Source organism: Rhopilema esculentum, chromosome 5, assembly GCF_057945365.1.
Source record: "Rhopilema esculentum isolate cy_ngs chromosome 5, ASM5794536v1, whole genome shotgun sequence".
Lineage (NCBI taxonomy): Eukaryota > Metazoa > Cnidaria > Scyphozoa > Rhizostomeae > Rhizostomatidae > Rhopilema > Rhopilema esculentum.
The window spans coordinates 679,211-702,465 of NC_142819.1; the positions used below are offsets into that span (position 1 = coordinate 679,211).

The 23,255-nt window shown below is 34.7% G+C and overlaps 2 protein-coding genes across 3 annotated transcripts in view; both read left to right on the forward strand.

Annotated features, from left to right (window-relative positions):
* The first annotated feature begins 5,408 nt into the window (after positions 1-5,408).
* The window catches only part of LOC135690145 (uncharacterized), a 44,094-nt gene continuing 26,247 nt past the window's right edge, over positions 5,409-23,255 (forward strand). Inside the window, exons 1-10 of the mRNA XM_065207623.2 lie at positions 5,409-5,527; positions 7,259-7,372; positions 8,457-8,804; positions 11,099-11,452; positions 11,911-12,240; positions 13,299-13,655; positions 13,854-14,189; positions 15,562-15,897; positions 17,103-17,438; positions 17,872-18,111. Coding sequence (XP_065063695.2) covers positions 7,297-7,372; positions 8,457-8,804; positions 11,099-11,452; positions 11,911-12,240; positions 13,299-13,655; positions 13,854-14,189; positions 15,562-15,897; positions 17,103-17,438; positions 17,872-18,111 — 2,713 coding nt within the window. The 5' untranslated portion in view covers positions 5,409-5,527; positions 7,259-7,296. The remainder of the gene's footprint in view (positions 5,528-7,258; positions 7,373-8,456; positions 8,805-11,098; positions 11,453-11,910; positions 12,241-13,298; positions 13,656-13,853; positions 14,190-15,561; positions 15,898-17,102; positions 17,439-17,871; positions 18,112-23,255) is intronic.
* On the forward strand, positions 18,121-23,071 carry LOC148960177 (uncharacterized). 2 transcript variants are annotated; one of them, XM_089108707.1, is made up of 4 exons: positions 18,121-19,249; positions 19,372-19,477; positions 19,830-19,866; positions 21,283-23,071. In XM_089108707.1, the coding sequence occupies exons 1-4, from the start codon at positions 19,139-19,141 to the stop codon at positions 21,347-21,349; spliced, it is 321 nt and encodes a 106-aa protein (XP_088964833.1). In that variant the 5' UTR covers positions 18,121-19,138; the 3' UTR covers positions 21,350-23,071. The 2 variants fall into 2 exon arrangements, 1 of the variants encoding a protein (XP_088964833.1); XR_016143801.1 differs by having other exon boundaries at positions 18,130-19,249; positions 19,369-19,477; positions 21,283-21,766.

Consider the following 23,255-nt stretch of genomic DNA (forward strand, 5'->3'; position numbering starts at 1 on the left):
AGAAGCAGTTTGTGTCACAAAGTATCACAGATCTGTCACTAGAACAATTAAGTCTGATTTTCCAATTAACAGTTGGTTTTAAAATTTCTATTGTTTTACAGGCTTGCCACCGGCAATTTCACCAAACTCCTTTTGGTTCATTTTTTTAATTCACTTTTTTAATGTTGGTTTACACAATAATAGCTAATAAACAGCTAATTTACACCAACTTGTAACTATAACAAATATATCTAAGAAAAATCGTGATGTTTACAAGTATCCAATATTAGAAATATATGGTGTGCAGAGTCTACACGAGCAAGTAAGATCCGTTTGTTTAATTTTAGCTTTGAATACTTTACAATTTTCTGTCGATCGAATGTCTAATCGTATAGAATTCCACAATTCATTACATCTATAGGATATTGTATCGAGCCTATAAGTAACAGTGTTCGGCTTTTTTTGCATAAACAATTGATTTCGTAAATTATATGCAAGTTTATTCAACTGAAATATTCCTTTCATAAATATTTAAGTGATTTACTGTTTTGTATATTTGGTCAATGACTTGCGACGTCCGATACCAGATAACATTCACATGATCAAAATACAAAGTTTATATCAATCAATTAGGGCCTCCTGAACCCCTCCCTTCAATAACCGCACCAAACCCTGTTTATCCAAGTCCATTCTAGCTTGATGGCCAAAAATACAAATAAGACACATCCCCTTTTTCAAAAACATTCTTATCGATAGTCACTCCCCACCCAATCAAGTTGCCTTCATATACTCTGTGATACTTTCTGGCCCTGTACTGACTTTTGCGGAAAAACCTATCTTTATGAATTATCTTGACATTTACTTTTCTTTACTTTTCAACCATTATCCTGGCTGGAACTAGGAGTGCGCTGAATACCCACGCGAAAAAGACTAACCTGAATTAAAACACCAAAATGTCCCTTATGAGATTCTGGCTGATGATTTGTTTTTTTTTAATTTGTGTATGATTTGGCTGAAGATCTCCTACATTATATTATATTTAGTTTTGCCCAAGCCTATTCCCCCAACCATATTCAAGGGACCTTTAAACCTATTCCTGGTCTTGGCTTGAAGTTGTAAGCAAGTGATAGTGGCTTATCATTTTCTTCTCTTTTTTAATATTTTTCAAACTACTTGTTTTTGATTTGTCACATATTCGTTCTTTGGTTTTTATTTTTTATCCTTTATCAATAACAACAGGAAGCATAGCACCGCCCATCACAGAATGGCGACAAAATTCTTCTAGCTATAAAAAAAATTCAAATAGCTTTCACAGCTTATCTAAAATTTCCAAAATGACTTGGTAACGGGAAATGCTAAAGAATTTATCAGAGTTTAGTAACAGCGATAAACTTGCAAAAATGTTTATTGTCGTATTTCTAAGCAATATTGACTTTGCAGAGAGGGAAATCTTCTGCTTTATTGATAGTATTACCTGTAAATCATTTATTTGCAATGAAAAATTCCTTTTCTCCAACTCTTTAGATAGTTCGTTACGACGTATTCAAAGATATTGAGCTTCTTTTTGGAAACTGTAATTTCCCTTAATGCTATCAAAAAATAAGCTAACAGGTTTCTTCCAAAATTCATCGTGTTTATAAAAGATGTTTCTAAGTGTGGTTGGCTTGCACATTTCTGCCTGGCCTAACAGGATAAATGGGTGATGGGTGAGATTGAATGGAATTACAAACAGCGTGAACGAAGACGAAAGTGAAAGCCATTGGGAAATGTAGAAAATGTTTTCAGTGAGTAAGGAGTTGACGTTCCAGATGTTGTCGTTGACCGCGACGATGGGATCAGTCGCCCAAGACTGGTGCAACGGAAGGAAAAAATACTGATAACCAGCCAAAACGTCCTTGATGACATTGATACCCCTGTGATTAAGGTTATTTTTCGTTTTGCAGGTGGCTACATTTATAGGCACAATATATCTACGTGTAGCGCATTTTGAACACAGTTTTATGCTAGATCACCCACATTTGCACCACGAAAAATGTAACTGTTTACGAGATATTCTGAAGGAGTAGTCTGAAGGAATATCGAACGCAGTCTTAAGGCTTATATATTTGATATTTTTCTTCATTTTCATTATGTTGTTTTTTGTTGTTACCTTCATTTTTATTTGCTATTTTTTTATTGTGTTTGATTAGACTTGGGTTAGAGACTTGTCAAGGATGACGCGCACGTGAGAAGATAGCGTTTAGGTATAGACTAGCTTCGATATTCACCCAATTCATCTCTTGTTTAGGAGCTTCATTTTTGTGCCTCTTGGCTGTTGTTATTTGTGCCCTTTCTGTGACGGCCATTCTGCTGTGACTTATGATATATTGCAGGATAATTGTTGTTCTTGAGTTCGGTCACTACGTGGTGCTCCATTCATTCTTAAACATAGAGCTTCTGACACAAATGAAGTTTATTCATCTTAGAATAATTGCTTTGACAATTTTTCCAGACGTGGTATATGCATTGGTAATTGATAAAGCATTTGATTCGATTTTCCTTTTCCTCCATAAGTCTCCCAGGAGATATGTGCAAGAAATAGTCTCAAAATTTTACTTATTGAGGCCTATAATTCTCGCTAGTATAATTGCTATTTTGGAATATATCCTAGAAAGTAGAGTTCAAATTGATGATATTTCTATTGAAGGATATCAATAAGCGATTCTTAAATTTAGAAATATAAAATAGTCTCATAAAGTGTTAATTCTTTAAACTAAAGTTGAAGTTAAATATACCATTTTGAGCAATTGTTGCATTTTGATTACCTAAAGCATTATATTTTACCTGGAGCTCATGTGTTAGAAAGAAGATATTCCTTGAGAAGATTTTATGGATACCTCATGAAGAATTCTATCTACTTTACGGCTGTCATTTGGCAACGATTAATTGGTTTCTGCCTGTATTTCAGAGAAGGTTTGTCAATTAAACGTAAAAATGATCTTGAACAATCGCAGGGAATAATTGTTGCTGATATAACTTTAGATGGCAGGAACATATTCATAGTCCATAGTGACAGTTTACCGCAGTCTTCATCAAAACAGCGAACAATTTGAGGTTTTCCTGGTCAAATTGCAAATGGTTGTTACCCGTTTCAGACAGGAGAAGCCAACTGCATTAATCATGACAGGACATTTTAATTGTAGATCGTCTCAGTGGTGGGAGGGGATCGGGGGATGATGATTATCCAGAAGTAACTGTTATAGGCAAATTTATGAGACAAATGCACTCGTTTTTTATGAACATCTTCATAATATACGAATACTGGGCAGTCGGATTGAATTTTTGAAAAAGGCAAGAACTCGAAAATTACTTGAAAATCCATTGATATGATTGACTGGCTCACATAATAATTTAGGACACGGAAAAATTTCTTAACAGCAATGTCATGAGCATTTGAGACATCGCCAAAAGAATCATCGACAATTGCCTTTGTTTGCAGTTGTGCTGATAGCCCTCTACAACAAGTTTCTGATGGAAAATTTTATAGCATGAAAAACTAAACATAGAAACCAGAATTTCTAAGTTCATGAAACCGTAATAAAAGATCTCCTAACTAAGAAACAATGATTATTGCAATCTCATCCTTATGAGATTGCTGCAGACGTAGAACTTGGAGTACTTAACGTCCACCCCGGAATCAATATATGCGCTTAACGTATAAATAATGTCAAAGGCCCTAAATTTTACGTGTCTTTGTGGTGAAGATGTGTTCCACAAATTTAGCTAGAAAAACAAATCTTACCTGTTTACCTCGTTGCAATTCATCTTTAACGAATATGACCATAAATACGGATAAAGTTCTACAATCAATTTGCGCCCTTGACACAGACAAATCTCTAGTAAATATTTATAACAATATATCAGTTCATATGGTAAATATTTCGATAGAATGAAGAAGCTTGAAAATGAACCGGAACATGTGTCTTTACTCGCAATGATGTGATGATTCGATAGTTGAGCCCTTCAGTTTTATATTCAAAAATTCATTCCAGACATGAAATATATCATTCTGCTTGGGAAAAGGCAGATGTCTCTTGCAATAAACTAAAGCCTCCCATCCAGTCATTTTGCTAGGATAATGAAAATAATAAAAAGCCTGAGCACAAGCATTTTGATTGCAACTTGACTTTCAATCAAATCTTCAAAGTTTTTAAAAGAGGCCTTCAGCCAGGCAAGGAGGGGAATTAAATGATAGGTTTTCTATGCCAGAAATTTTCTAGGATTGTGTTGGACCAAACTTTTCAAATAATTTGTGGGACTACACCTAGACTACGGGCGGTGTCGTTTACCACAAATTTGATCCGGAAATGCGCTGAACATCTACGCCATATTTTTAATAATCTAAAAAATACAAAGACTTATATTTTATATTTTACAAGAAGATACCACAAGGAGCACGAGGATACATTGTAGTTTATACTACTGAGTTTGGAGGAGGAATGGAAATTCTGCAGAATCGATTGAAACATATCTTTTAGAATTCAACAAACGCTAGTGTTATTAGATGATTGCTTTACTTGGTTCAAAAGTTAACCCCTTATCAGCATACAAGATTACGAAAACAAATATTTCATTTTAGAAGGTGAAAAGCCGTAGGACTTAGAGTTTTCCATCATATCTCCTCGTGTTGTTTTTTTGAGAAGTACCTTTCCATGCACCTGTTATTGCACGGAAATTTGGGCATTGAAAAGATTCAAGCTTTTCCATATAATATTCAGTGGTTTATTACTTATATGTTATTTCATATTGCTTGAATCAAAAGCTGTGCAACTCAGGTAAATTAAAGGAACATCTTTTTAAAACACTCTCTTCAGATGTCACTCTCTCCTCTGCTATGATAATCAAGCCGTTAGCTACAGCTGTCCATGTTATTTGTAAGTACTTATTTCAACAACATTATCTGTATATTTTATTGCTTCAACTTCCAGCATTCCAGGAAATTTGCTTGCAGAAACTCAGTAGCACAAACAATCTACAAATATTATTTCGCTTTATTCCTTTCTTTATGGCTTCCTTTACTCCAAAATTGGCACTGTAACTATATTAACAATTGATTTCAAAACAGCAAATCCTTCATCTTTTCTTAGTTTGAGCTAAATCACCAGCATAAAAAGAGATATTCATGAAGCTGAATATAATATTTGTTAGATTGTTAATTCGAGCGCTTATTCGAGGATTTTACGGTAAGCACACAACTAGCCTCTCCTGCTGCCTAATTTAAGAATAAAACGATAAAGCAAAACTTCCTTGTATTTTGCTTCCTAAATTCTTTAGAGCATGCTTCATTGGTTCATGACCAAAATGGATAGTTCCGTATCAGTAAGGTAAATTTATAAATAAACATGCGGAAAAATTCCCTCAAAACCACGGCGGAAATCCAGCTAACCTTTATATGAACAATGTTATAGTTTATTTGCTCAGTTTAAAACCATTATCATTAAACCGCTTTATCATCATTAAAGCTTCAGTCACAAATGCTGCCGATTCTTTGGTTCTAGTACATTTTCAGGTATTCATTATCAACACTTTCTTTTTTTTCAAAACGATTACTTTGTCATTTTAATTAGGGTTGAATTCTTGGTCGGGACATAAGTATACTTCGTATTTGCAGCGTATTGTGCATGGTGGAAGAAGAAGATTGTATACCCGTTCTTGATTAGGCAAATTCATCCTTTTTTCTAAGTCGTGAAGACAATTAACTCCAGTCACAACAGAACCCAGCCTTTTACTAAATTGGTAGCCATTCTAGCTGATGTTGTTAACATATGACTAGCCAACAAAAGTAGCACTTCGTTCTTCAACAAGAGAATTTACGAGAAAATGGGTCATGAAGTACCAAATAAATCTTTATATAGAATAATGACTCTTATGTACACAAACAAAATCCACTTTCTTCATTTCAACTTTTGCTTCAATTCATCAAATTATTTCGGAGCCATTGATTCGCTTCGTTTTAAGTGTTCGTCAAATAAAAGTTTAGCCAAAGGATTTAGCCGAAGTGACTTCATTAAAAAATTACATTATTACTGATCACTGCTAAATGATTGTTTTAAATTAAAAGTTAACTTTTCGGTAGTATTAACAACATCCTATAAAAATATCTCTAACAGAAACAGCATTCTGCATTTGTACGGAAGAAAGAAGTAAGTGAAATTTGAATGTAAACAAACAGTTTGACAAAGAAGTATGAAATAAATTGAAAAAATAGTTAACAACTTTAAATGTTTCTAGATAATTTATGTTGGCTTGAAAACATGGCTTATACATTCATCGGCACATTGTACCGGGGTCAAAACATGGGAATGATATTGGCTATTAGCGCCCTCCCACTGTAAGATATATGATATCTCTCTTGTATCACATAAGGTCATGGTGCATGGACCTTGGGTGTGTGGTTGTCAATGATAAACTTAGCGGTCATTTTGGCAATGTTGAGCATGAGTTACAACTTACAGAGCTATTACGTATCCATGAAACATGTCTCCTTTTCGTAAAAGCAACTCTGAAAATTACTTTGATAATTTCTTTCTCAACTAAGGCTCTGTTCTTTAATCACCTGTTGTTAGTCATACTTTATGCATTAGTAACTTTTCACTTCCACTTACATACAACTCAGTTCCTTCCAACGATTCCCAGAAACACACAAAAAATCAACGATTCTTATCGTTCTTGGGAATGATAAATTATGTTGAGAATGGTTAATGAGGAACTTAGTTGTATAAAGCTTTCACCTTAGTGCCAGAGCCTTTTAGGAGTCCAAATGCACGGCAGAGAAAGGCTCCAGGCGTTTTTCCCACCTTTTATTAAGCGCCTCAATACTGTTCGTCGAACCTGATTAACTAAAAAGTGCCCTAACCCTAGCCCTAACCCAAACCCAAATTCTAACCCTTCAGATTACTCTGATTAGGCTTACCCTAATGCTACAAAGTAAAGAAAGTAGAGAGAGATTCCACTTATCGTACAGTTCAATCCAAAATAGAGCTGGCTAGTTGAATAATTTGAAAGTTGTTAAGATGATATTTATTAAAGAAAGATAAAGACATGGCTCTCTTTCGGGGCAGGACGAAGTGCTTGCATGTTAGTGTTTGCGTTAACTCTTGCCGCCTCGGAAACTTCATTGGACTAAATTCGCATCTCACTCTTCATCCTCCTTTTTTGCCCTCCACTGAATCCAATCAGCCCTCTCTCCTTTTCTTTATTTTCATAATTTATCTGCTTCCCTGATATTTTTCTTATCTAGTTTGTGTTTTCTGAAAAAGAAACAAACGAAGAAGAAAAATGAAAAAGAGTTTGTATTCATTCTGGATTTGGATTGCTCTGGTGATATCTTGCTTAAACGGCTGCTTGGCAATTTGTAAGTTTAAGAGTACACAAATTTGGGATTCACTTAAATTTTGCTACCGTTGTGATTCTCAATCAATATAGCTTTTTCTTTCAAGTTTTTTTGTCAATGTAGAATACCAACGATGTTTGCTATTTTTCTCTTAAGTGAGTCTGTAAAACAGTATTATATAGTGACAGTATGATTAAAAGAAACAATAATTTTAAAAGCCTTTTTTAAATAACACAAAAAACGATTTTTTAGGACCTTTTTGGCATATTTTTTATTAATTGCGTAATATTATATAACGTTTATTTTCAGAAAAGACACAGTAAAATCATAGGAAAGGAAATCAATTTGATGTTTTGTTTCTAGCATTGTTGGAATATTTTGTATATATACACTTTCATTCGGGAAGTACTGCACCGGCTTGACGAATTAGTAATGGCAACAGCGTTGTACACAAGCTGTTCATTTGAATCATATTATTAAAAACCAATCAAACAAAACTACAAGCCACCGACAATACTTTCAGTTCAGATTTTGGCAAAAATCTATTTTCAAAAGTAAAAAATGTACAAGTTTTATTGTACAGTCTCAGAGCTTTGAAGTTGATCAATAGCTTTTATGGGTTCTGTCAAACGAATCGGAAATAATAAGAAAAGCGTTTGCAAATTAACGTCTAGTTGTTGGAGAACACATCATTGACAAGTAACACCTTTTTGGCAACTTTTGATAGTTTGTAGAAAGTAACACATTTTTGGCTGTTTTCGTGACACTTTGCAGGTACCCTCTTAACCAAAGCTCAAATTTCGCGTTTTCACAATCGTCAATACTTTTTAGATATAAGAAAACTTAAAAGTTCTTCTGCAGTTCTTAAAAAGTTCTTAAACGTGTTTAATTAATTGCCACCTAAACGGTCATTTCAAAGCTTTTACGTAACTTCCTCAGCTTTTTTAATATTCGTTGGATAAAAATTTATGGCGGCTGTATTGCCATTCTCTCTAGCGGGTGCTGCAATACCTTCTGAAAATGAGTGTATATATTGTTAGGCATTCATTACATCACATTTATATGCATAAATTGAAGACTCTTTTCTCTTTCTTCAAATTTGTAGCCTGTGACCAGAATTTTACAGCAAGTTATGGCGTGGTGTCTTTCAAAACGAATCCCTCGTACTTTTTAACGGAATGCCGTTATATAATCAAAGCTCCATCCGGGCACCGTGTTCAGCTTGAAATTACAAACATTACGACTATTTATGGAAACTGTTATTATGGCTCATTGCGACTATTCGAGGGAGAAAATCCTGACATTGTGAATGATATTCCCACTGCTACATATTGCAGAACGAACATCGATCGTCCCACATATCTCTCTCAAGCCAATGCCCTTACGGTTCTGCTTACGCGAAGAATTCGTAACAAATTTATGTTCCCAACAATGTATTACAGACGAGTGCAAGGTGATCTTCTTTACGAAGAAATTCAATTCTGGTTTGATACTTCATGAGATATTTGAATGCAATTATACGATCTTTGATTTTAACCCTTTTATGTATATATATATATATATAAATATATATATATACATTCTCATAAAGTTTAATAAAACAGACAAACTACAAGACGATGCCACAGGGAGCATGGAAATACATAACAACCCTGTGACCATTACATTAAACATGTTTACTTAAATTTTACTTAAATTCACATTAAATTTTACAAATTAAATATTACAGATTACTAATAACAAATAACAATTACAATTATCAAGTAAACAACAACAAAAACACATTGACTTAAACAAAGCAAAAAAAAATGAAAGACAAATTACATAGGAAAGAATATTTCTAAAACTACTTAATAAACCATTCAGAGGTCTGGGTTTATCATAATGCTGCCTCGTGGATTTTTGTATTTGAATTCAAAGATAATTTTTCATGCCCATAAAGAATTATCTCTTTTTTGCTCCTAAGGAGAAGACGCTGATGTTTTAAGGATCAGTGTGAAAACTTAATCCAATGTATAACAAGGGCACTTTAGAATCTTCGTTCGAGCATGACCATGACCATGCACTTCGAACATTAATCAAAGTGAAGCTACAGAATATATTTAGGTGTGGATAATGAGCAACTGAGAAAAGGGAATTGGTTCTTTGACCAAAAGGAAAAGCTATAGAAGACAAGAAAAAAATTAAACTCTCAGTCCATGCGAGTCAAATGTAGAGAGATACTGAAGGTAAACTTGCTTGCCAAGTAAACTGAGCATTTTTGTCAATATGTACGTTTGTACACTTTGGGTGCTTTTCCATTATTTTAATGAAAAAAGGTTCACAGAACCAAATCTCACATTTTGAAGCCTTTTGAAGACCATGAAATGGTCTAAAACTCATCAATTTATTTTGATTTCGGTGCAACCTGACCAGTTATGTTTCAATGTTTCTGCTACCAATCAGCAAATTAAAAGTGCGAACTAAGAAAATCCTATGATAGTGGATTATTCTTTTCTACGGAAAACCTCTAAGGAACATTCTAAGAATGACAAATAATATCGAAAAGTCTTCTCCCTTGAATAAAGCCTTCAAACGTTGTTTAAATCACAATTACCTCTAGTTCCACCGTGAACTGCCAAGTTTTCTTTTGAACGTGCCCGAGGCTTCATTGGTCTATATGTATAATTTCAGTCTTGACTGACAGCTGAATTTAGTGGCGACTTTGCAAGGTAAGTTGATTATTATACTTGCACAGATACAGGCAAAGACAATCAGCGTATAAGTATTTCTTTTCTTTTTTTATTAAAAAGGTATCTAGGCCAAGATGGCCTCTAACCTAATTACAACGTAAAAATAACAATAAAAGTTGATAGAATTACTGCTACAACAGCTTGTCAAACGTTAATATCAACTCAATTTAAAATAATACAATTTTTTATTACGAAACCACAAAAAAATTAAACATACGCAATATCAAAAAGCTATTTTATAGCGAAAAGTCAATTTAATTAACTAATAATTAGAATCCGGGGTTTGAATATCTTGGGAATTAGTATTGTTATACTGTTCTTTTAATCTTGAATCAAAGCATTTATATAGAAATGTGGCAACTAAATTTAGACATTTTAAGTCTTCTTGGCTTAATATCCAGATAAATCTGATTCCAACTTGTTAGCTGCTTTAAATTAGGGGCTGTTCGTTGGAGTTTATCTAAGAGATAGCACCTTTTATCAGCGAATTCTGGACACACCATGAGTAAATGAAATTCATCTCCTAAAACCCTTAAACTTGTCGCTAAGCAGAAACTGCAATGTCGTTCTTCTCTAGGGATAGGGTTTTTTCCAAAACGGCCAGTTTCTACTTCTAGATTATGAGCGCTTAGTCTTAACCGTGAAAGGCATCGTCTTTTGTTAAAGTCTTTGACAATTTCAAGATAGGATTCGAATTTGATAACCGTTGTATTTTGAGCATATGTACATAATTTCTTATTCAGTACAACGTGCATTTTAAGCTTGTTCACTATTTCAAACTAAACTATTGTCCATGCTTTTATCTGTGCTTTGACTTCAAATTCTTGCATGATTTATTCGATGAAATTGCAATTAAAATTAACTTGAAAATCGTGAAAAGCTGCAAAACGAGCAATTTCTATGGCAACTTTGATGCACTTGTTGCACTCTCGTTTTTGCAGCACTTGAGACGACCTGTTTGATTTACTGATGAATCTCTTGCTTAATGGATTATGTATCTGTTGCCTATTTCCAGGATACAACATGGTGTTCAATCTATCTGAAGGCTTCATTCCCTCGCCCAATTTTATGAACAGACTCTTGCCACGAAGCCAGTCGTTCACCTACCGCTTGGAAGGAGCGCCTGGAATGAAAGTCCAGCTTTTCTTCTCCTACATGAACCTTGGGTCGAGCCAAATTTGCACTGGAGCACGTCTTTCGATTTATGAAAGTCCTACGGCAACAGGCGTGCCAGCACAAACAAGATGTGGCAGAAACACGACATCATATTTGTCATCAACGAACATTATTGCCTTGAAGTTGGAGAACTGGGCATCGCTTCAGGAAGCCGAGTCTGGATTCAAAATATTTTACCATATTGGAACGAGAGGCGGGTTAATTGAAGTTGCACGTATTTAATTCAGAATATTGTGTAGATTATACAGAAAAGATTGTGTGGATTAAAATCCTGCATGTTGCAATTCGCAACTTGAATATAGCTGATTTCCTTTTTATTTCACAAAAAAACTTCGTCACTATGTTACTTGAATCGTCAAATATGGTTCACTTTGGACCTATCCAGTCCGATGTTTCTATTCAGTTCTGTCGCCTTTTACAATGGCAAATCAGCAGTAGATTCCACCTGAGAGTCGTTGTGAGCTGATTTTATTGCAATTTCTAAACAGGCTTGAAATCAAGGATTGATGTTACTTGTCTTTATCAAATTGAAGAAAATATTCCCCCGTCTAGCGTGAAATACAACAACAAGCATAAAAGATTCATAATATTGACAATTAAAAAGTGACTTGAGTAATATAATTTCAATATGGTACTCTTTATTTTTTCTAGGTTGTGCATACAACATGAATTCATCGCAAAGTGAATTCAGTTCTCCACTGTACCCATTCAATTACCCAAAGAATACGAAGTGTAAATATGAGATTACAGTAAACAAAGGACAAATGATTTTCATCGATGAACAATATTATGAGCGGGTATATGGAAACTCTTTGAAAGTTTACGAAAAAAGCGAAGCAGATGGTGCAATAATTGAGACTGAATTGCTGCGTTTTGGTGGCTTTACATACTGGTCAATCGGAAATAGAATAACACTTGTGTTTAAGAGTGGTAACGAAATTTCTGGCAAAGGATTAAGAGTGCGTTACATTGCCACAAACGGTAACATTTTGCCTCCCTTTTAGAAAAAAAACTTAATAGATATACAAAAAATTTATTCTTATAAGCATTTTTTTATCATCAAAAATATTCGTTATTTTAAAATTTTCATTTATTCTCATGAAGTTAGGAATTATGATTTTGATCAAATATAAACTTGTTGACAAATGAATAAATTTGGGCAACTTAGAAAAAGCAAACACTTCCAAATTATCAATTTTCTAATGAGTCCTAAAGTGCACTAAAATTGAAATAGATACCCGCTAGAGAAAAAGAAAATACGTGGAAGTAAAAATCTTGCCAGTCAAGCATTTTCAATCTTTCCCATGACCAAATTCTGGTTCTTCTGTGTTTAAATAAAACAAAATGGACTTTACAGCAACAATTATACCTGATAAAAACACACTCAGAAATTTTTACTAACTTATATTTCATAAAAGCAAGTGTATTCTTTGCCTGAGCACATAATCAGTGTCTTTTTTCTTTATCGAACGTTATTCAGAAGATTAAGCGAATCAGAATTTTATAGTTGCGTGTCTAATTGATGGAGTATTTCCAAAACAAACAATTAATTTCCCTTTCAGTTAGGGAAGTTGAAATCAAAGATAATTTTCGGTTTATACAAATTTTCTGTATGTGAACTTAATTGAAACGTAATGAGACATGAGTGAAGTGAATTCTCGAAAAAAATTCTCGAAAAACTACGGATACATAAGCTTGCTGTGAAAATTAATTTAAACAATGCCAATGATTGTTAGTTTTTTTCCGAAAAATTGCAGAGAGATTCTTTCTTTCTGCATTTACCTTTGAAAGGACAATCAGCCTTAGGGACCATCAATGAAATGCTTAACGATTTAGAATACTTTGACATCACTATAAACTACAATTTTGAAGTGAAAAAATATTTTGGATTGACTTTTGAAAAATATAGAGATGAAGAATGGATAAAAAAGATTAGTAGACAGATATTGGCTACCACGAAAATTTATTTCCAACGATTTTTCACTTAAGATTTCAAAGCTTGTCAATCCAAGCTTATCTTTGCTTGCTACCTTTATTAGGTTGCAATTTGTTCAGTGAAAAAACATATGGGAATGTGCTGTCGCCATTGTTCCCTAACAAGTACCCAAATGGGGTCACTTGCAACTATGCTTTTGGTGAAAAGACATCCAGACGTGATTTCAGAATAAGTGTACGCATTCGTGGACTGGAATTGGAAAGCAGTCCGTCGTGTAAAGATGACAGTCTGAAAATTTACGATGGTGGAAATGATACTGCTGTGCTTCTTGACAACCTCTGTGGCACATCTCGTTATAAGACGGTCATGTCATCCGCAGGAAAACTATATATGCACTTCAAATCGAACGGGATGAATCGCTTCAAGGGATTTCAAGCACATTTCACATATACTTACCTAAGTAAAGCTTCTTTTTCATTTGTCATGTTTCCATTTTCATGTCCAATAGCTGATATCTTAAATACCTGTCATTATTTCGTTTCTTTTTCTTCGATGTATGTTAAACAAGCTTCCCGCTTTCTTTAATATTTTATTCAAATGACATACTCTAGACCTTTACTTCTCGGCTACTGAGTGAATCTTCTATTTTATTTTCTAGCATTAGACTATCGAGTTCCTGAATGGAAAACAGGCACGTTGATGTCTTGGAACCATCCTTTCAATTACCCACATAGAACGTCGTCAGTAAAACGCATTTCTACTACTTATGGAAACAGAATCATCATTATATTCACGCATTTCGATTTTGAAAATAGCACAGATTGCACTAAAGACAGCCTAAAGATTTATGAAGGGTCAGTTACAACCGAATCCCTGATGTCGACGAGATGTGGAAGTAATGGAGCTCCATATGTTTCCAATTCAAGCAACGTTATTTTGCAGTTTACATCAGATGAAAGGATTTCAAAGACTGGCTACCGTGCTAATATTGAAGGTTAAATTATTTTTAGTTATCCTCACTTAATTCAAAATTGGAATATCAAAATATTTATTTCGCTGCAAATTTCTTCACGCCAATAAATTTCTGTGAATGTTTTTGTTGACCACACGATAGTGGAATGTAGAGTGTGGAAGCGTGAGAAGGCAATACAGATTATGATTGGCTGCTAAAGGATTGATTTCTCATGCGAAATGTGAAAAAAGTTAAACTCATTTTAACTTTTTTCGAAGAGAAATTTTTCGCCAAAAATCCTAGCAAAAGTTCACAGTGCATGTACAAGACGTATTTCACGCGCACTTTGCATTTTGCTGACTTTTTTTTCACTTGAGATTGGGCTTTAAACTATGATGACCATGGTGGCCCAGACAGTGGCATATAATTTTATCGAAGCAAATTTTTCGCCCTATTTTGAATCGGCTTACTTTTAGGTGTTCTATGAAAAAGAGATTTGAGGGAAAACGATATCTTATAAGAATAACTTTGAGATTTCAAAACGCTTATTCCAAAAACCTTGTCAAAAACTGATATCTTTTCATAAATCTTGATTTGTATTTTTGGGAATTTATATATGTTTTCAGAACTTTATTATCTTCAGAGTGTCACCGTTAGAGACTGTCAGAGAAATAGCTTTTATATGTTATAAAATATTTGCCTTTTTCAAAGCTATTGACAAAGCTTTGTCAAATATTTTCGTGAAACTATACGACTGATTACTTTTTCCAAGATAAGAACAAAAAATTGATTAAAAAACGTAACAAAACCGATCGCAATAGTTAAAGATGATTTACCTACAGTATTCTCTTAATTTTCTTAAGAGCCAACATTTTCATAAGAAGACTTAGGTAATTTTCTTGTATCCGCAATAGAGTTGAAAATTGTTTACATTTTTGTTCTTGAAAAATTATGCATAGAAGTTTAATGTTTGATTATTTCGATCAATTGATAACAATTTCTAAGGCCGTTAAAAAAAAGCAATAAAATGGCTTCACATCCTCATCAAAAAAGCACATCTTCGTACAAAGTAAATCAAGTGGTAAGGACGAGACAATTTTTGTACCTTAACCTCCGAAGATTAAATAAGGTAAATGTCAACAGCAACACAGACATTGTTTCTCTATTCTACATTGTTGAAAGTGATTACTGAATAAAGAACATCCAATTCCTAAGCAAGATGTCTGTCTGGTAACTAGAAAACCTGTCACAAAAAAATTGCTTATAAGAATGATTTTACACGACGGTTAATATGTCAATAAAATGTTTCTCTTTTAAAATACCAACTTATTGTTAACACTATTGTTTTCATCGCAGTTATATCTTAGATCAATTCTTTTTTTCATTTTTAATATCATTTATCTGTTTTATTTAGCCTGCGGGGGAGCATACACAAGCTACGAAAACCGAATAAAGTTTCCAATGTATTATGGAAGATACCCAAATGGCTCGAACTGTCGATATGAGATTTCTGCAAAACATGGCTTCGGAATAAGAATTGTATTTAACAAATTTTCCCTGGAAAAAAGCCTAAATTGCAAGAATGACAATTTTACAATTTATGAAACGACAGTTTCAATTGGAAATAGAATTGAGTCAAGATGTGGTAAAAACATAAATATGGATTTCTTTTCAAGTGCAGCAAAAGTGATATTTGTGTTTCGATCGAACGAGAACATAGATGATACTGGCTTTGATGTTACTGTCCAAGGTTTGTCAAATGCTTTAATATTCACTGGTTTTCCAACACTATTTGTGTTAATTTAAAAGTTGATTAACTGAATAACTCGTTTGATACGTAAACATTGCAAGATGACGCACAAACAAACAAAAATTCCACATGATACGACGACAAATTATTTATGCTTTGCTTTATCGTTCCACTCTGAGCGTTTGATGATTTTCTTCAATTCTGAGACTTTAATTCATTAGTTGTGCAAACTTTTTATCCTAGTAGGTAACTGTTTGGATATTGTGTTTTATTAGTTTCATTTCTGAAGAAGTCATCAATTGATTGCTGATATATAAGATGTCAGTGTAAGATAATGCAGATAAATTAATGATCAAGTTCACCATGTGATTTCAAATTTTCAATTTATTAATCTGTCTATGTTATTTTTGTTTTTTCTTTTTATCTGTGGTTAACACAAGAATCTACACACATGCAAAGACGTTTCCCATTCATTGAAACTGTTAACCTCTTCACTGCTTGAGGCAGTATTTTCCTCAAAATAAGGTCGCTAATATGTAACTGCTTATCATTCAATGATAGAATCATCCATTGAAGTAGTCCTAAATTGTTTTTACGTATTTCCAAATTAACATAAAAATTCCAATAAAACCTTATCTCTGGTCGAGTTACTAGCTACCTGATCTACTAAAGATAATTTCTTGTTTAATTATAGATTCCTGTCGATATTTCCTTCATTTACCTTTCATGTGATTTCTTATACTATAACAAACCATTTAATTTTTCGGTTTGGACTGTTTTGTTGTCCGCTCTTTTTGCTTATTCATCTTTTGTATATCTTTACGCCGAAATCGTGTGTCTCGCCCTCCAACTTTTAAAAGATTTTCCTTCCTTAAAGAAAGTTCCCTTCTCCGCTCTGAGACAATTTCCTTCAACTGCTTCATTTAATTCTGACATGCTTCTCGTTTCCCGCATATTCTATTTCTTGCATGTGAAAAGTTATTTTTGTGAAAAATTGAATCTCACAAATATATTGAGCGTTTCTTTTTGGTATTTATCAAATCTTTTCTGGCTATGTCTATGAATGCTAAAAATGATAAAATTTGTATTCTTGAGAGAATAATATAGAAAGTATATTACAGTGAATATGGACAAAATTGTGTTGTTAGTTAAAGCAACAGCTAAAAATCCTGAATTTGCATTTAGCGGAGCACTTTCTTTTGTAGCATGTAGCCGATTATTCAGAAACGATACTGGAACTTTGTTCTCTCCACAATATCCGTACCCTTATCCAATAAATGCAAAATGCACGTATGTCATTCGACTACCCAAAGGTGCCAAGATCCAGCTGGTTTTTCGCAACTTCTCTCTCTTCTCTGGTCGTGGAGATCGACTAACAATAAATGATGTGCATAAATCTTCCAGCATTGGGTATATGGGCTCCATTGCTAAAGATTATTTAGCGACAGGCAACGAAGTTGTAATCACATTTACATCTTTCTCAAGAGCAGCCTCTATATCTCGTTTCAGTGGATTTCAAATCTACTATTATGATCGTGAAGGTGTCCAAATATTTTTTCTACCTTTCTAAAGTTTCTAGTTTTTCCCTTACTCTAAATGATTCCGTAATACCATGCCTAATTATTTCACAATTCTGTATCTTCCATTGCCAGTGACTTCTATCATGTTCCAAATGTGGTATTTCAAAAGAATCATAGATTGCTATTCAATCTCCATTTATAAACATTTCAGTTAGGTGAAGATAACGACTTTTAGAACTTCAGTATAGTGAATACAGCACGAGCTATTGTGCCATTTTGTTTAACGATTTTGGAAGTGCCTTCGATCTATTCTCTGTAGTTACAGGAGCATAAGTGTTGTCAAACAGTTAAACCTAAATATGATTCTTTATATATTCCTATACAACTGCTAAGCTTTCTACCTTTATCTTTTCTAATTGAAAGATTTGCTAACGAAAACTGTTTTTGTTCTGAGGTTTTTGTAGTAAGTACAAGCCGTGTTACAACAATGCTCGCTGTACCAATACTGGCGACAGCGGCTATACATGCAGCTGCCCGAGTGGTTTTACTGGTAGAAACTGCTCCGTAGAGATCATTCCATGCAAGTCGAATCCATGCATGAACAACGGGACATGTACAGATCTTAATTTTCATGGCAAAAAGACGTTTACCTGCAGATGCAAGGAGGATTTTCAAGGAGACAGATGTCAGATCGGTGAGCAGTATTTTTTTTTATTACCAATATGGACCGACCTTTTTTATTGCAAAACAGAATGACCATAAATTGGTGTTTTTGATCTTGTTTCTAACGCAGGTCTTCCTTCATTTTCCTAATGACTGACGTAATAACTGAATGTTTATAGGAACCCCTTTTTTAGTAGTACATAATTTGTTTGCATTGTCTCAAATGTTTCCAGATCCTGTTCTTGCCCTTACAGGGTTTTCAATGATATTTTATTAGATTTGGGTTCTTATATGGTTTAAAAATTGTTTGCTTTCTTGTAGTTTTTCAAAAGTGACGAATAATATCGGGACCGCTGAAGCAAACCAGTTCATCTTTGTTGAAACGGCATAAATTAATTAGTCACAATAATTTATGCCATATTGTTAGACGGTGGCGTTGCTAAAAAGGGAAAAACGCATGATTAATTTAAACACTGAATTAAAATTATGGGTTGAAGTTCCATATCAACACACCCATTGGCACTTAGTGGTTCTACTTCACTTTCCAATCCATATTTCCTGTCCATCTAACTAATACTAATGTGCGGATATGCAAATCAACTCTATTCTCCTCGACAACAAAAGCCCAACACAATGCTCCAGCAGATCCCTGGGTCAAAATCGTATAGCGGTTCAAACGACACCGCCCGATCTTGGAGAAGATTACCAGCCAAAACCGCTCGGCTGATTTTCCAAATTCTTTTTTCCACGTCGTCCTGGATCCTCAAACTTGTGCTCGTGGGGTTTCTTTTTTCGTTTTTCCTCCCTTTTTTATAGATATTTGTACGTTTTCTCCCGGGTTCGTTCGAAATCCTCTCGATCTCGATTAGTGCTCTCCGAGGTCTTTGTCCCGCGTTTCTAAAGGTTCTTTCTCTCTTTTCTCTTGCTCTCTACTACAAAAGATTTCAAAACTTCTTCCTCCAGCAACCCTTCAATTTGAACGGAGGCTTTTCAAATCCGTTTCGTTTTTAACACAAAGAAGCTACTGTTTGCCGATAATTTAGGTGATTTGGAATTCGATGATAATAAATCTACGTGCACTGCTGGTTGGCATTCCTTTTCGAACTCGAAGCGGTTGTCGACGGTCGTGTTCTACAGTGCTACAGTACTACGGTGCTACAGTGCTACAGGTGAGTCTCGCTAGCTATTTTCCTTTCCTTTTTATCGATCGATACCCTGTTTGTTATTATTTCGTTTGCAAGAGCCATGTAATTCGTGCTTTTGACGATCTTCCTTTACTTCGTTTTAGTAGCTACGTACGTACGGTACACCCGCTGCTGCCCGTTTTTCGGTTCTGCGATGGCTGCTGGCTGTTCCCCTTCTTCACTGGCATCAGAATCGATGGCATGTGAATACAGGTAAGCATTGTTGTTCTTACGTGTTTTCGAAATTTAAATTATTTGACATGATTTTCTGCTCATTTGGATAAAATTGCACTAAAAACCGGCTGCTAGAACCCCGCCGCGAACGAAAAATGTTTACCTCTTCTCGTGGTTTTGTGCTAAAAGGAAACTGGATTGGCTTTATTGCAATCAGAGTATGAAGAATTGTGGTAGATTATTCCTGCTGTTTATTCTTGATGCAAGAAAATTTGATTTTCATAGGAAACCCGTTGTAATGCAAATTATGTAATCCCGCCAGCCCCCAACTTTTTATGCCTAACGAGAATCCTTTGCAGCAACTTTTCCTAATCGCCTTCCTTTTTTGTAGATAAACGATCGGATTCGTTGACTTTTTGGTACAACAAGTGAGTATTTTTCGATTAAAATTTCACTTTTTCTACAATTTCCCGCTGTGATAAATGGGATTTGCCTGCCCCTTGAGTGAAAATTATTTCTAGCTTTTTGAGAGCATTTTGGGAATTGTAAATAAATCATTCTAGAAACCATTTCAAATGACTTTATGCTTATTTGGGTGAAATTACACTAAAAACCGGTTGCTAAAAGGAGTCGCTAGACCCGCCACGAACGTGTTTCTCTTAATGTTTTACCTCTTCGCAGTTTTGTCCTTCAAGGAAAATGGATTTGCTGTATTGCTCGCTTAACAAGAACAATTTCAAATGATTTTATGCTTAATTTGATGAAATTACACTAAAAACCGGTTGCTTACTGCTAGACCCCCGCCGCGAACGGCGAATTTCCACCTCATTTCGTGGTTTTATACTGAAAGGAAGCTGGATGGTGACGGTAGATTGTGCCTGCATCATTTTCGGAATTGTAAATTAATCATTCTAGAAACCATTTCAAATGACTTTATGCTTATTTGGGTGAAATTACACTAAAAACCGGTTGCTAAAAGGAGTCGCTAGACCCGCCACGAACGTGTTTCTCTTAATGTTTTACCTCTTCGCAGTTTTGTCCTTCAAGGAAAATGGATTTGCTGTATTGCTCGCTTAACAAGAACAAATTCAAATGATTTTATGCTTAATTTGATAAAATTACACTAAAAACCGGTCGCTTACTGCTAGACCCCCGCCGCGAACGGCGAATTTCTACCTCATTTCGTGGTTTTGTACTAAAAGAAAGCTGGATTGCTACGGTAGATTGTACCTGCATCATTTTGGGAATTGTAAATGAATCATTCTAGAAACCATTTCAAATGACTTTATGCTTATTTGGGTGAAATTACACTAAAAACCGGTTGCTAAAAGGAGTCGCTTGACCCGCCACGAACGTGTTTCTCTTAATGTTTTACCTCTTCGCAGTTTTGTAATTCAAGGAAAATGGATTTGCTGTATTGCTCGCTTAACGAGAACAATTTCAAATGATTTTATGCTTAATTTGATGAAATTACACTAAAAACCCGTCGCTTACTGCTAGACCCCCGCCGCGAACGGCGAATTTCCACCTCTTTTCGTGGTTTTGTACTAAAAGAAGGCTGGATTGTTACGGTAGATTGTGCCTGCATCATTTTCGGAATTGTAAATGAATCATTCTAGAAACCATTTTAAATGACTTTATGCTTATTTGGGTGAAATTACACTAAAAACCGGTTGCTGAAAGGAGTCGCTAGACCCGCCACGAACGTGTTTCTCTGAATTTTTTACCTCTTGCGTACATTTCTGCTTAAAAGAATATGGATTGGCTGTATATCGATTTCTTTGAAACGTGCTTTCATTAACCATGGAATGACATCTTCATTAATCCTTTTGTTCTTCATCTAGATCAAAGATCGTTTCAAGCAATAATTATGACGCAGACATGATTCTCGGACCTTCGAAACGAAATTGATGGCATTTATGCTGGCGTTAAATCGAACAAAGAAACATGGAAAAACTTGATTGTGGAGAAACGGACTAAAGTTATTTAGATTAGCTGTTGTCCGTAAATTGTATTTTGTTAATTTGTTGTTAGAGTAAGATTATTTTCTGATGCACGAAACTTGGCTTTTATCTATCTTTCCATTTCCTAAATGCTTTGTTCCTGCAGTGTTTCAAAAGCTAATTGTGACGAAGATGTGATATGTGGACCTCAAATGTATAGAACTGCGTAATAACTCTATAACTCTTTGGAGTTTAAAAGAGGAGTCATTAATTCCTTTATGAATCAACATAATTATTTGGGAATTTTGATTCTTAAAAAATTTTTAGATGGTATATATCTAAACGGGCACCATGGACCAATAACGGCTATCAGGAATTTATTGTTGGAAAACTTTAATGTTTGATTCAAAATAAACAGAGGAAGTTTGAAGGTGGCCCGAAATTACATCTTAACACAGCACCACAAGTGAACAAGAATTGAACGATATGCTATGATAAAGATATTCACGTTGGATTCAAAATGAACATTACAGCTTTAAGAATGGCCTTAGAAAATATTTATAAGCGCCCTATAAGTCGACGAGGGCTAAGAGTGTATGATTGGAAAACTTGAAAATTTGAATCTGACTAAATAGGAGAAATTATAGCATTAACCCATGAAAATTTTGTCCTTCAAGGAAAATGAATTTGTTGTATTCGTCTCTTAACAAGACCATATTCAAATGATTTTATGCTTAATTTGATGAAATTACACTAAAAACCGGTTGCTTACTGCTAGACCCCTGCCGCTAACGGCAAATTTTTGCCTCTTATCGTGGTTTTGTGCTGAAAGGAAGCTGGATTGTTACTGTAGATTGTGCCTGCATCATTTTCGGAATTGTAAATTAATCATTCTAGAAACCATTTTAAATGACTTTCTGCTTATTTGGGTGAAATTACACTAAAAACCGGTTGCTAAAAGGAGTCGTTAGACTCGCCGCGAACGTGTTTCTATTGCTAATTGATAATCTTAATAATCGAGGAACTACTCATTGGGTTGATTCTTTTAGGAATTTCGCAAGTATCGGTATCTGGAGCCAACAAGTAATTAAGTTTGGGTTTACTTTTCTAAAAGGATTTACTGAATTACAATCAAGGTAATACAGCATTATCTTCCTACAGAAAAGAAGCTCTTATCTCAATAGGGTTGTTGCTGTGAGTAAATAATACTTTGTCCTCGAGCAATTATTTCCTGCTCTTGCCAATAGTATATGCTACTCACAGTAGGCGTGACTATTGATTGGATTAATTACGTTGGTCTTCTGTCATGTTTAGAATGTGCTTGCCTGCTTGCCGTATGATATTACACTTTTTGCTTGCATTCCTTATTAAATTGAAAGAATGTAGGAGGGCATTGATTTTTTACTTTTATTTTCAGGATCGATTCAATTTTAATTTGATTTGTCAGAGGAGTAAACAGATAAGTAAAGTTGGGAAGTCTTACCATGAAATTTTATGGAAAATTAAAACAGGAGACTTAGGGGGTAACCCATTAAAATATCTAAACGAGGAACACGAATAGACCTGGGCTTGCAAATGTTTTGAAGCAACTTTCAATTAACGGAAGACTAGCTCCCCTACGAAGCCCGCTACGCGGGCTTGCCAGTGACCCTACGGTAGAGTACATAGATTAGCCTCGGAAAAGACAAGAATTTTCTTAATACCCCCTATGAATGAGTATGCAGATTAGCCTCGGAAAAGACAAGAGGTGTATCAACCTCGATTTGAAAAAAATTGGCTCCGCATTGGTCACGTGATAAAAAAATTACTCGCACTCCTGTGACTATCGCTAGGAAGGGGGGAGCCTCTACCCCTTTTCTATTTCAGGCGACCCC

Bases quoted from the DNA above. Each gene is read 5' to 3' on its own strand.
- LOC148960177 (XM_089108707.1), top strand. From the start codon at position 19,139: ATGATAATAAATCTACGTGCACTGCTGGTTGGCATTCCTTTTCGAACT. The intron at 19,478-19,829 runs GTAAGCATTGTT...CCTTTTTTGTAG, and splicing joins TCGATGGCATGTGAATACAG to ATAAACGATCGGATTCGTTG. The intron at 19,867-21,282 runs GTGAGTATTTTT...TTCTTCATCTAG, and splicing joins TTGACTTTTTGGTACAACAA to ATCAAAGATCGTTTCAAGCA.